The sequence below is a fragment of the Molothrus aeneus genome, chromosome Z (assembly GCF_037042795.1).
Source record: "Molothrus aeneus isolate 106 chromosome Z, BPBGC_Maene_1.0, whole genome shotgun sequence".
Classification (NCBI taxonomy): domain Eukaryota; kingdom Metazoa; phylum Chordata; class Aves; order Passeriformes; family Icteridae; genus Molothrus; species Molothrus aeneus.
In genome coordinates, this window is record NC_089680.1 from 30,458,924 (window position 1) to 30,471,301 (window position 12,378).

A 12,378-nucleotide genomic window follows, 5' to 3' on the forward strand; every position below is an offset into this window, starting at 1 on the left:
TTGTTCCCCCTTGCCAGATGCTGTAGAAAACTTCTTTTGGCTGTGAATTTTTAGTGGGGCAGTAGAGAGGAGGAGCCTTGGTGCTTGTACGGAACTTAGTTATAGTTTAATCAAATAGGAAGACTTCCAACAGTCACCTGCTGAGATTCCTTGAGTGTTCCTCAGAAGTTTGATCTAAAACTGGGACATAAATGATAAAAAATAGATATGATTTTTCCATATTTGTTTAGGGTCTGTTGTAGAAAAGTCAAAAATCATGTAGTTTAAAAGTCATTGAATATATTCCATGATAAAGAGTATATGAGAGACAGGGAAAGCAGGGTATTTGGCAAGGATGATTTTTTCTTTCTCTTTGTTAATTGAATTTGAAAATATAAGGATAATTGTTGCTGACATAAAAACTGCAGGGAAGCTGTCTTCTGTGCAGAGCAACTTGCCATTGGGGATGGGATGAAGGTCTAAGGAAGGCTTCTGCATTAAACACAGGCAATTTAGAGTTGAAGTGAAAATGAATACAGGCAGGTGTTTTAAAACTTGTAGTAAAGGTGAGGTAGAAGGAGGAGGTGATGAATTCAGGCTTAAGGGTAAGACCAGTATTGCTCATACACGGGAGGAGTGGGAGCAGAAGAGAGGAAAGTAGATCCAAGTGCTCTCCACACACTCGTGGGATGGACACACATGCTTATTTGATAATTGTGGGGTTTTATGGCTTTGATGTACAATTTTTCCTTTACCTCTTGTGCAGACTGTTTTCACAGCAGTTATCTGTTCACAGAACTTTTAGCAAACAGTTAAAAAGGGCATTCATTTCAAAATATTCAATCACACTGTAAATTCCTATGCTTACAATGCAAAATATGGGGAATGTACAACTTTTCCATTTTTTTCTTGATTTTTTCAAGGACTCCAAGAAGAAAACATGAGTGCATATACTTCCTGCCAAAAATGAATAAAAATGGCTGTGCTAATACTCAATATGCAATAAAAAAGTAGTGAATATTTCCCTCAGTTTTGACCTTGGGAGAGAACAAGTATCTTTGTGACTATAGATAAGAGGCTTCTCTCAGATGCTCACTCATGTAGTCGTGCTTGTGTTTTTTCCTGTATTAATCAACGGCAGCAGCTTCTATTAAAGGGTCAGATTAGCATGTAATTGATTTGAAGCAGGTGCTTTGCCTGATTTTTTTCTTCTGCAGCAATTCTGTATATTGACTTAGTGCTCTTCTGCTGGTCTCTTTGAGTTTTGATCTTGTCAGCTTTTATGAGTAAGAAGTGGTGGATCTGGTCTGTTGTTGGGAAATTACCCTATAAAACCAAAGTGCTTAGGAGGAGACTTGAGTGTTTTATAAATTACCTCACCCTTTTGGCTTTTGTAACAGAGCTGTGCCCTTCTGCTACTCAAGAAAATGTTCGCCAAAGTCCAGAGCACTCTTCTTTATGTTGCACCTGAAAGACTGGCCAAACGCTGGGTACTAAATTGATTTTTTGCCAAGGTCTTTGATTTCACGTTTATTTCAAAGTGAAAAAAAAAAACCCAACAAAACAACCCGCAACCAAAGAGTGTCCATAAAATATGAGCCAGAGTTAATCAACAGTCTAACATCTGTCTGTGGTAACAGTTCAGAAGAGGAGTTTTGATGTGCAAATGTCCCCTTTTGTTTCAAAGGGAATGACTTCATGTTCCAGAGACTGCTTTTTCAGGGTTAACGCGGGCCGTTTCTCTTTTTTCGGAGGGGAAGGAGGTAAAACCTCACTGCAGTGTTTTATCTTCAGGGTGCAAATTGGGACAGTGGGTGAGGGAAGTGTGGGGATGTGCTGGCAGGCAGCAGAAAGGGGAACTGGTTCATTGTCCCTTGAGTCGTTGGTAGTGCTGTTTGTGTCTGTAACTTTATGGGGTTTCTGCTTCTCCATTAAACATTCAAGCAGGAGCATTCCCTACTGATGGCCATTTGTTTTGACTTCAGCGTGCTGGCCAAATGACTTCAGCAGATGATGGGCTGGGAGGAAATGGTTGCAGACTACTTAGTTTATACCCGCATTGGACACCTGAAAAAGGAGGCTGTGGGGGTTTTCAGTGCTACCCCACCACTGTTGCCAGTGGGCAGGCGAGTAGCCCTGTCCCTGGAGAGGTGCTCTGTGTGGGTGTGCTGCTGCCCTGGGTGCGGCAGGGGCCCTGCGGCGGCAGCTGGTCACGTTCCTTATGATCCTGTGTAGGAAGAGTGTTCTTGGGGTTTTATGGTTCTTTCCTCTTGAACATTTGAGTGCAGCTGTGTTTAATGAGCTGGAAAAGAAGTAGGTCAATAAAACATGTGTTCGTTGTTAGCAGAATACCTGTTGGACCACGTGTTTGTCTGTAATTGACCATCTAAAGCTTCAAAGCTGAGCACAAGGACAATTTAATAGGGAATTAATACTTAAATAAATTAATAATAACAGAAGCAGACAGCTGTCAGGCAGTCTGCCTTCCCAAGGTGAGACTGTGGGTATTTAATGCACAGACAAATTATGATTTCAAGTCAGACCTATTTTTAAGTCTCTCTTACTGATATGCATTAGAAAAACAGCATGCCAAAAATAGCTCAGAACCCGTGTGCTTCAAAAACCAATACATCTGATAACATAGCCATGTAACTTGGTTAAAATTTTAATCAACCTAATCAATTTTAATCAGCATGCTATGAATTTGATGTTGAAGTGACACTATCAGTATTTGAGCTTGAGTTAGTTTTAAAATATTTTCTTTGGTAAACACCAGTGTTAGAAATAGTATGTTTACTGGGCCTTAATAAAAGGAAAATGACTGCATCATCACATTACTCCAAAACCTGGAGTATGAGTTGGAACTTTACGATAAATGCAATTTCGCTGGAATAAATATGTATTTTGTGTTTCTCGTGCCAAGAATTAAGTCCAAATTGTCTAGACGAAACTACTCTGATGACTTGTGAGGCAAAACCTGAAAACGGACCTGCATTGTTTTACCTAAGCCAGCAATTACACAAAGAGTAGAAACATGCAGAATAATGGCAATCCCAGTAATTTTACCCTAATCAAAAATACAGCATTCAGATACAGAGAAGAGTTATGTTTCAGACCTTATTCATCATAGACTTTGAATTCCTTCTGTTTTCTGTCTTGTAAAAAAAATGCACCAAAATATGCTAAGACTAATTAATGTAGGATATCTTCTGAAATAATTTCTCATCGGATTTTTTGTGTAAAGATGTCTTACTCATGAAGGTGTTTGTTTGCTTAAGAAATACAGTGGCTACTTTTTCACAGGGTTGGGCTGGTCAAAAGTAAATAACAGCATTACAATTCCCAGACCGATTTTCTTGACTTATTCAGTCAGCTGGAAATGGATTAGGCTCCTCTTTCCTTGGAAGCTTTAGGGTCAAAATATTTTTTCCCAGTGTTTTTTTTGAGACCGGGTACCAAGTTCAGTTCCTGCTGTGAAATCAGCTTTATTGAGTTGTGAAGGGCCTGGTTTGTTGATGGTATGTGAGCTATGTTCAACTGCCAGTGAAACTGTTGGGAATTATGCTCGAATCATCAAGGCTCACACATAACTTTTCTATAGCAAGTGTTCTCTTCTGGATCGATAGCAGCAGTATCTTGGTTGTTCCAGGTGTTGCCCTGGTGTTCCAGGTGTTGCCATGGCATTCCAGGTGCCCAGTACCACTGCATGGTGTTCCCTTTCTTCCACCGACTTTAAACAACTGAATTTGCAGTATGGAAAATCCATTGCAATCTGGGAAAGTCTTAGTAGGCATTAAAAAAGGCAATCAGAACTGGTCATGGTGCCTTTCATGGTGAGGAAAGGGAGAGGGGCTGAGGTGCTTGGAGTTCCCGGGGGAATTGACTATCTGTTGCTAATGAATCTGCATGGAAACCACTGGGAGCATCATTAGAGACAAAGAGCTGCTGTGAGATTTGCCAATGGGTTTTTCAGTGGATCCCACGGGGAGTTAGGCTGCCATTTGTTGTTGAACTGTGGTGGCAAATAAGGGCCTGTTACCCTTGAATTCCTTTGAATATCCCAGACCCGGTAGACTTAGCACTGGTTGTTAGGTGTCTGCTTGTGCTTTGCATTATGCATGAGTGCCAGTGTGGGGATTAAATAGAGCAGCTCTGCCATTTCAAATAGCTGTGGCCTGAAGCTGATGTGTCAGCTGTCAGTCCAAATGAACTTGGTACCAGTTGTTATAAGTACATGTAAAACCAAAATCCAACTCTATTTATTAATTCAGAATGTTAGTGGTTTTGTGACTTTTCAACGTATTTGTTGCTAAAAGTGTCATAAATCGCTCTTCATTTAATGCAGTTTTATTATGCAGTTTTTATTCTGTAAAGAGGGCCAATGTGACAGATCTCGGAGAGTCACAGCAAGGTAATTGTCTGCAAAATCCATGTGGTGCGTTCCTTCCACCCTCCCCCCACCTTCCCCCCCCCCCCCCCCCCCTTTTTTCTTCCCTTTTTTTTCTCCTTCCTTTTTAGAAATGACTAAGAAGTAAAAAAGTATCCAGCCTGGCCTGACCTCAGAGCTAACCCAGCTTTGAGGAGGAGTTTGAATCTGAGGCCTTCTGAGATCCCTTCCAATTTGAATTATCCTGTGGTGCTGTGAAATCAGGGTCAGAGCTGAAGGAGGAACCCTAAGGGCTTTCTGTTCAAAACACAGAGACTTGAGAGGTTTTTTGTTTGGAGTGTTTCTTAGTGCCTTGGTTCTTCTGTCCTTCCCACAATCTTCACTGTGTGCAGTCTAGCCTTAACATCAAGAGCTCTGATCCTGGGGGAGAGAGAGGAGGGGTGCAGGGGTGAAGGAGAAAATCTGTGGCATTTATTTGATGTGGAAGTGCTTACATCCTATGACAACAGACAGGAGGTGAGAATCAGTGTGACTAATGAGTTGTTTACTTGGCTTTTGTGTCCCCTGCCCCCCTAGGTACATGGGCTGTGTTTGTTTTCATATGTATTGATTTCAGATTCCTGCAAATACTATTCCTTTGTCCTTCACCTTGTCAGCAGTTTGTGAGATACTACTAATCCTGTCTCTTAATGCTGTGGAAAAGGTAGGGTAGTTAGGATGCAGAATGCTACTTGTTTTTTATTTCTTTTCCTGTACAACAGTAACATGTTTTTAGCCAGGAGCTGTCGTTTCTCAGAGTTTGGACCCAGACCTTGTTTGAAAATCTGAGGTCCCCTTATAAACTCCGTTGAGAACTGATCCCACATCCGACAGGCCTGCCATGTGCCATTGTTTTTATATTGAGGTGGTCTAAAAAAAGTATGGAAAGAGTAGAGTGCCTTTCTGCAGTTTCCTAATGTTTGTCCTCATGGTACCTGACCTAAACTCAAGGAAAATGGGGAAAAAAATTGAATTTTAGTGTTGAATTTGACAGCGTCTGTGTGAATAAGACACGATTAGTGTCTCATTTGTGATTAGATGCAGAATTTGTTAGAAACAGCCTCTAACTACTTTTGCAAAAATTGGTGGGGAAGACTGCTGGTAATGCCTGGGGTTTCTTTATTAAATGAAATGGTCTTAGCTGAGATTAAAAGGAGTAAAAGCTGTACTTTAGGAGTATTTAATACTGAGGTGTGGCACAGGCTACAAGTCCCAAAAAGGCTGAAGTGCTGTCACAACTTACCTAATATTTGGTCACCAGTCTCAAGCACACCCTTTTTTGCCTTGGGTGTTTGACCAACTTTTGCATTTCTCTGGTCTGCTGTTCGCTTTTACCTAGGGTATCCATGATGCAGTTGTGGATCTGGCTTGTTCTTAAGGAAAGACTTACCTGGAATATTGTAGGAGAAATATTTTTTATGTAAGTGAAAAATAGGTGAAGGGGGTTTCAGTTTGCACATAAATTCTGGGGTCTGGGGTACAGAGAGATGCTGACAGCTCTTGGCTGGTGCAAAAGTGGGAGGGAGCAGAAGGCTGTGCCAAGAGTGTACTGTGGAAGGATCTGAGCTACAGCTCAGTTTTGTTAAAGCTTTGGGAATAGTCAGGGAGTATTTTCTTCATTTATCTAACTGTGAAAGAAAAACAGTGCAGATGAGCAAGTGGATGGCTATGGCCAAGTACAGTCCTTTGGTTTGTCCTCTCTGGGAGGGTGTGAGAGCACGGCAGCAGGCAGAGCCCAGCCCGGGCAGCAAGGGTGTGGGCAGGGGCTGTATCCAGCTTTTGTCGGGTGTTGGTGATGTGGGTGCTGGTCTGGTGGGCGCGCTGTTGAGCCAAACACAGCCTGCCAGAGAGAGCGTCTGCTGGTAGCTTGGAGGAGAGCAGAAAAAAGGGTAAGTAAATGCTGAATTTAAACAAAGGGGATAACACAGAACTCATTTTATGGCTCATTTTGACAGGTGAATTACAATCACATTGACGGAAGCTCATAAAAGGCCAATGGTGTGTGTATTTGCCTGACTCTTGATCCATAGTGAATTCTGATGTTTGCCTCAGTGCAGCAGAGAATGGGCCTGGAGAGGGACTGGGGAGTTCCCATGGGTGCCCCAGCTGCCAGGGGATCGTGGGAGAGCTTCTTGGGTGTCATTTTCTGATAGCAGCCCCTTTGCCTTGCTGTCTGCACAAATAATCAGTTTGTTTTCCTTTTTTATTTTTATTAAGCATCCTCAGCTCTCAGAGTTCTTTAATAGACATCAGGTGATGTTTTCAAGTCTTGTTTCAGAAGTTTCCTCCTTGTTTTGGGAGAGCATTTCAAGAGGAAGATTTCTCCCACCCTTCTCCTGCTTGGTGACAAGGGCAACTCAGTTTCCCCATGCTATACCAGAGAGCTCAGGGGAGGCTTCTTGGCTGCTGTTACTGTTCTACATTACAACAACCAAGGCTGGCTGGCAGCTCAGTCCACTTTTCTCAGTCTCCATTCACCTAAAACTGTTGTTACCATTTCTAGCACTTCTTCCACACTTCACATGCACTACCCTTGGGGCACATCACGCTGCTGCCTGTGATACCAGCTGCTCTACTGGCTCAGCTGCTTCCAGCATGGCGCTGGGCAGAGAGACAGCAGCCACCCTCCCCGATGGCAGCCTGAGTGTGTTGGCCTTGGGGACACATTGTGCTTTTGTTAGGCAGAGTCTGTGTTGAGTGCCACCTGAAGTGCATCCAAAACCAGCCCCTTCCCTCCTCAGTTGGATTAAGCACAACCTTTCCAGGCTGAAGCCACTCGGTGCCCCAGCCGCAGCTGTGCTCCTACCTCTTGGGTGCTCTCCTGCTGTTCCGGTTTCCCAGATGCAACATATTTAGGAAAAAAAATAAAAAAGAAGCTGAACTAGTGATAAATCATTTATTTTGATAGTGACAGGATCTGATTTGTTTTTGCAGAATGCTGAGAGTTTTCGCTGCTCAGCTCTGCTGCTTGTAGTTATAACAGTTAATGAGAAAGGGTTTGGAAACAGCTACTGTTTTAATTGCCGAAGCAATTACTATTTAGTTTTGATGGTGGAAAATAATTGCATGTAAGGTGTTTCTTTTCTGCGTATTTTCAAATTTGTAATTAGGCTTCTCAAATTATGTACTTCATAAACTTTGGAAACAGATCTTTCAAATAAGTGTTTACTCCCTGGTATTCTTATGTACATAACTTGGGTAATGTGAATAAACTCACAGGACTTAAAAGAAATATTAATGTGGGTAAAATTACCCAAAAATGTAAGTCTTTAGAAGTAGAGGAACTTCTGCTAGTAGGGCTCTTTTTAATAAATAAACAACCCAAATGCATCCAGTTTTCATAAAGACAGACATATTTTTGCTTTCTTCTGTGGGCTGCAAATTGCAATCATTTTCTAATATAATCATCAAAAAGAAATAAATGCAGACATCATCTTCAAAAAATCAGGCCTGTTTGACTAATTAGGGAGTCAAGATCTTCTGTGTTATGTATTGCAAATAACTCACAATCAAGCAAGACTTACTCTGGATTTTCATTAAGACTGAAACAATTCAGAATAAAACAGTAAAAGAAAGACAATTGAAGACTAATTTTTGTAACATTCTATGTCATCCCACTATGACTAAGCTGATTTATAAAAACCTTGCTCCTGCCATTGACTGTGCAGTCTTGGCAGCAAGAATAAGATGCATGTGATTTATGCTGGGAGCTGCAGCCCCAAAGCCTGTTTGCTCCTTCCAGCTGTGAGAATATCAAAGAGAAGATGCTGAAGGCAGAGGCTGTGATATGATGTGTTCCCACATGCCCATTGCATAATCATCCCACACTGCTCCACACAGCCCATGCCAGGGAGCAGCCAGAGAGCCTAGGCTTTTCAGGATACCAGCAAGCTTGTTTTGCCTTGAACTCCTGCCTCAGCAAACAAGACTGATGAAAGTCACATATATTTGGGGAATGCCAAATGTGGCATGTGTCACTATGAATTGCCACCAGCTAAGTGACATGGTGTGTAAAAACGCAAATAGATCCTTCACAGTAGATTTCCATTGCACATACACGTGAGAAGTAGGGACCAGAGCAAGCATGAAATGTCTCTCCAGCTCTGCATGAGTGATCAAGGCTCAAAGAGCCCCAGTTCTTGGTTTGCATGCTTCTGGCATTACCAAGGAGTTCAAATCTCCCTTTCTTTCTACAGAGTCCTTTTTTGAGAGGGAAGAATGAAAATTTAACCTTCCTGATGTAATAGAAAAGTTGGTTAGGCTAAGATTACAGTGAAAAGTATTGCAGCATATCCATTACAGATATTTTTCATTGCTATGCATGAGGATACACATTCTTTGTTACACAGCTTGTTTATATGGTAAAGTTGCTTTGAAGAAATACAGATGTAGAAAAGTCAGGTACTGAGATGCAGGTCCTGAGGGCCCAAAGTGCTACAAAATGCTGACTAGGGATAAAACCCAACTGTAGTCATGTTGTTTTGGTTTATAAAGCTATATATGGATCATCATAGAAGTGTTCATTGTGGAATGCTGGAAAACAAGTACCTGATTCTCTGCATTTGTGGGAGAAAATTGGAAAGATAACAAGATTGTTGTGAAATAATGTTCTAGTGTTTGGATGCAAGTGTTTCTCTCCACGTCACACCAAAAAGATCAAGACAGAGTAGAGTAGGTAGTTTATGTCAATAAACACAGATAAACTTGGTAGAAAAAGTTGAATGCAAATGCCAGCCATGTAGACTTTTAACTTTGCTCACTTAATTCTTTTGCATCCATAAAAGGAAGGCTTATGAATAAAATTCTGTGTAATGATGAAAACTGTATTAATGTTACAACTGTATTATTACTAGCAAAGATACTGATTATATGCTGTGTGCTTCCCTCCAGCTCAATTCTGACCTTGTTTATGTCTTTCCATTATTGTGTATCTGTTTAGTAAAGTATGGCTACACATTTATAATAATTATTATTACTTGAATATATTTCACTAACTTTGGGTAAGGTGCCTCTCACCAGGCTGTAGTATAATTTGTGCTAGAGTACTGTTTTCCTTTCCAGACAGATGCAGCAAACTAGAAAATGGTGCTAATGAAAAAGTCAGAATTTTCCCTTTTTGATGGCAGGGGCATGGCAGAAAATGCATTGTCCTTCTCTTGTGTGTTACAGATCTGAACACATCAGAGACCCAAGGTTCCCAGACAAGTTTTCCAAACCAGGGATCCATCCAGACACCACAGGTAGATGAACTGCTGCTGAACCACCAGCCTGAGAGCCTGCAGGATGCAGAGAGTGGAGCCAGAGTAGAGGAAAAGATTGTTTACCTCTGACAACTTGGTTTTCTAATCTCAGTAGCACTTTGGAAGACAACTGTGTTTGCTTTTCTAAATTTCTGTAGTTGTTCTCTGTATGACCATCTGGCTTTAAGGGTAGTATTTAATAGTGAATGCAAAATTTTCCCCATGATAAATACAGCAAGTAAGTTATTTTGAAGCCATTGTTGTATAATCTTTAATTTATGACATGATTTCAAATGCTTTGCAAGAAGAAAGTGTAGCAGGAGAGACATAACATTTTGAAATTGTAAAGGTGGCGCCAAGGACTGTGAAAGCTAGTGTTGATTATCTTGAGTCCTCTTCTTACAAGGATGAGCTAAGAGAGATGGGTCTGCTACTTGAGATTTCAGAGTGTCTATCAATAACAGCTGTGATATAACATGAGAAGACAGCAATGTAACAATGATGGCTCAAGTCTTTGCTGAAATGTGCTATATACCCTTAGCTGGTGGGTCATTTTCCTTATCTTCTAGCTCAGGAACTGCTCAGAAGGGGATGTTTTTTTATGGTCTGAGCATAATTGCATAATTGTAGGTGTTTTCTCATGTCCCAAAGCTTATTACCATTTTGATACTACTGCCAATTTCTGTGCAGAGATGCACTAAATCAGTTATTGTGTTATAACTGTTCCTCATTTCAGTAAGTGTCCTTACACATTAAAATTTACCAGATGAAACCAACTCACTAGTCAAAAGAAAATAAAGGGGATAAATAGTAGGCTTCAGTTAACTGAACTCTTCTGAAACTCCACTGCTTTCCTGTGTAGAAATCAGATAACTTTCTGCTTTCAGATTCCTGGGATTCTCTGTCTTAGGCGGTAAGAAACCTGTTTTGTGCCTTTTTGTCTTTCTGAAAAATTCATACACTTCTGTCAAACTTAATAAATGTTCTGTGCATTTCTATGAAACTGTAATTTTGATTCATTTTGAGATTCTCCAGAGAAATAAAAAAACTGGAGGAAAAAAAAGTGTCCAGGCTTGTTTGCACTGAGGTCTGCTGCAGATGTGTGTTGCTGGTCCAGCAAAGCCAAAGCTGTGTATTTCAGCTGACAAAACCAAGGATGTGCCTATCGCCACTTAGCATGGCTGATGGCATTGGCAGGGGTGCAGCAGAAATGGAGCTGCACAGCTCCTGCATGCTCCTGCACAGCTGCCTCACATCTGCCCACATCTGCCCAGCTCAAGGAGCAGAGGAATGCAGGATTGCTCCCACCCCTTTGACTGGGTCAGCCCCAGGTGCCAGTGGTTTCCATTTTACCTTAAGCCTTGTGTTGTGCAACGTCTTTTGCAGGCGCAGAGTCTTTCTTAGATGTGTGCATTTGTCAGCAAGGGTGTCCTGACTGAGAAGGATTCGTTTCCAGGGACTTGGGTGCTTCAGGGAATACCTGAAAGCAGAGCTTTCTGAGCTGCATCTTACTGGCCTCCAGAGTAGTAGTTCACTTGGTATTTTGGGCAAACAACTAAGCACCTGGCGTGATGAGCAGGATGTGATTCTCAGCTATATTAAACGATGTGCAAATGCCATCAGGGAAAGACTGGGCCTGCAGATGTGGCTTCTGGTGTCTGTGCTCAGCTTTCAAGACTCCTGCTAACCTGGCAGCACTTTGAAAATATGTCTCTTTATTAGAGAAAAAAAAAAACAAAAACCTCTTTTATAATATCTAGAACTGTTTTATCTTCTTTATTTTTAACAATGAGATTCAAATTAAAATGTGGATCCACCTTCTCTTAAGGGCTCTGCAGTAGGGACAGAGAGTCAGCAATGAATTCAAGGTTGCCACCTGAACAGCTTTTTGGCAAATTTCTGAGTAGCCAGACTAATTTCTTGCGATGCTGTATGCCCCAGGATATGTGCCTTGCCCAGAGACCCATGGGAAATTGAGAAAAAATGAGCAGTTTTCTCCACAGTTACTCTCTCTGCATTTTATTATGTCTTGGCTGTAACATCTGGTATTGGTTACTGTCAAATCCAAACTGCTGGATGGATTGCTGCTTTCCCAGTTTGGTGTGGGAATTCCCACATAAGCGTCTTGCCACCGAGAGAGGAAGAGATGATGCTGCTTCTCTCATCAGTTTTAATTGAGGGGCTGGGAGCTGAAAAGCGGCTGGCCCAGACTTCAGCTGTTGTGCACATTCTTTAAGTCCCTTAAAATCAGGCAGCATCTATCTTATTTTGCTCACCTGTGTTTACAGTAAAACTTCTGGCATTTCAGAAAGGCGAAGGCAGGAAACAGGTGGCCTCTAGATTTAGGTATTTTAATTGTAGAAAATGTTTTAAGTATAGGCCAGTATGGTCTTGGCAGGTGCTCTTTGTAACAAGATGTATTATGCACCCCTGAACTCTGTCCATTATTTAGGTATTTCTTAATACTTAGCAGAATTTAAACACAGCCCCAGTGAGACTCAGCTATTTTAGCAGTCTGTGTTTTCAGTTACCACCAGGCATTTATTAATGCTGGGTCATCTTATTTAATTAGAAAAATATATTCAGAAATTCTCTTCACCTTTTTTATATTATTTTGAGGCTGGCTTACTTGCAAAGCCTGGGTTTTTTTTTTTCACTCATCCCATATATGATGTTTTCTTTTTGCTATGCTTCTCAAAGCATCTTGCCTCTGAAAACTCAGAATCTAATTCA

The 12,378-nt window shown here is 41.3% G+C and overlaps 1 protein-coding gene across 1 annotated transcript in view; it reads left to right on the plus strand.

Annotated features, from left to right (window-relative positions):
- ARHGEF28 (Rho guanine nucleotide exchange factor 28) overlaps positions 1-10,648 on the plus strand; it is a 62,615-nt gene extending 51,967 nt beyond the window's left edge. The window contains exon 28 of the mRNA XM_066569121.1: positions 9,575-10,648. Within this exon, the coding sequence (XP_066425218.1) occupies positions 9,575-9,735 (161 nt within the window). The 3' untranslated portion in view covers positions 9,736-10,648. The remainder of the gene's footprint in view (positions 1-9,574) is intronic.
- Positions 10,649-12,378: the final 1,730 nt, after the last annotated feature.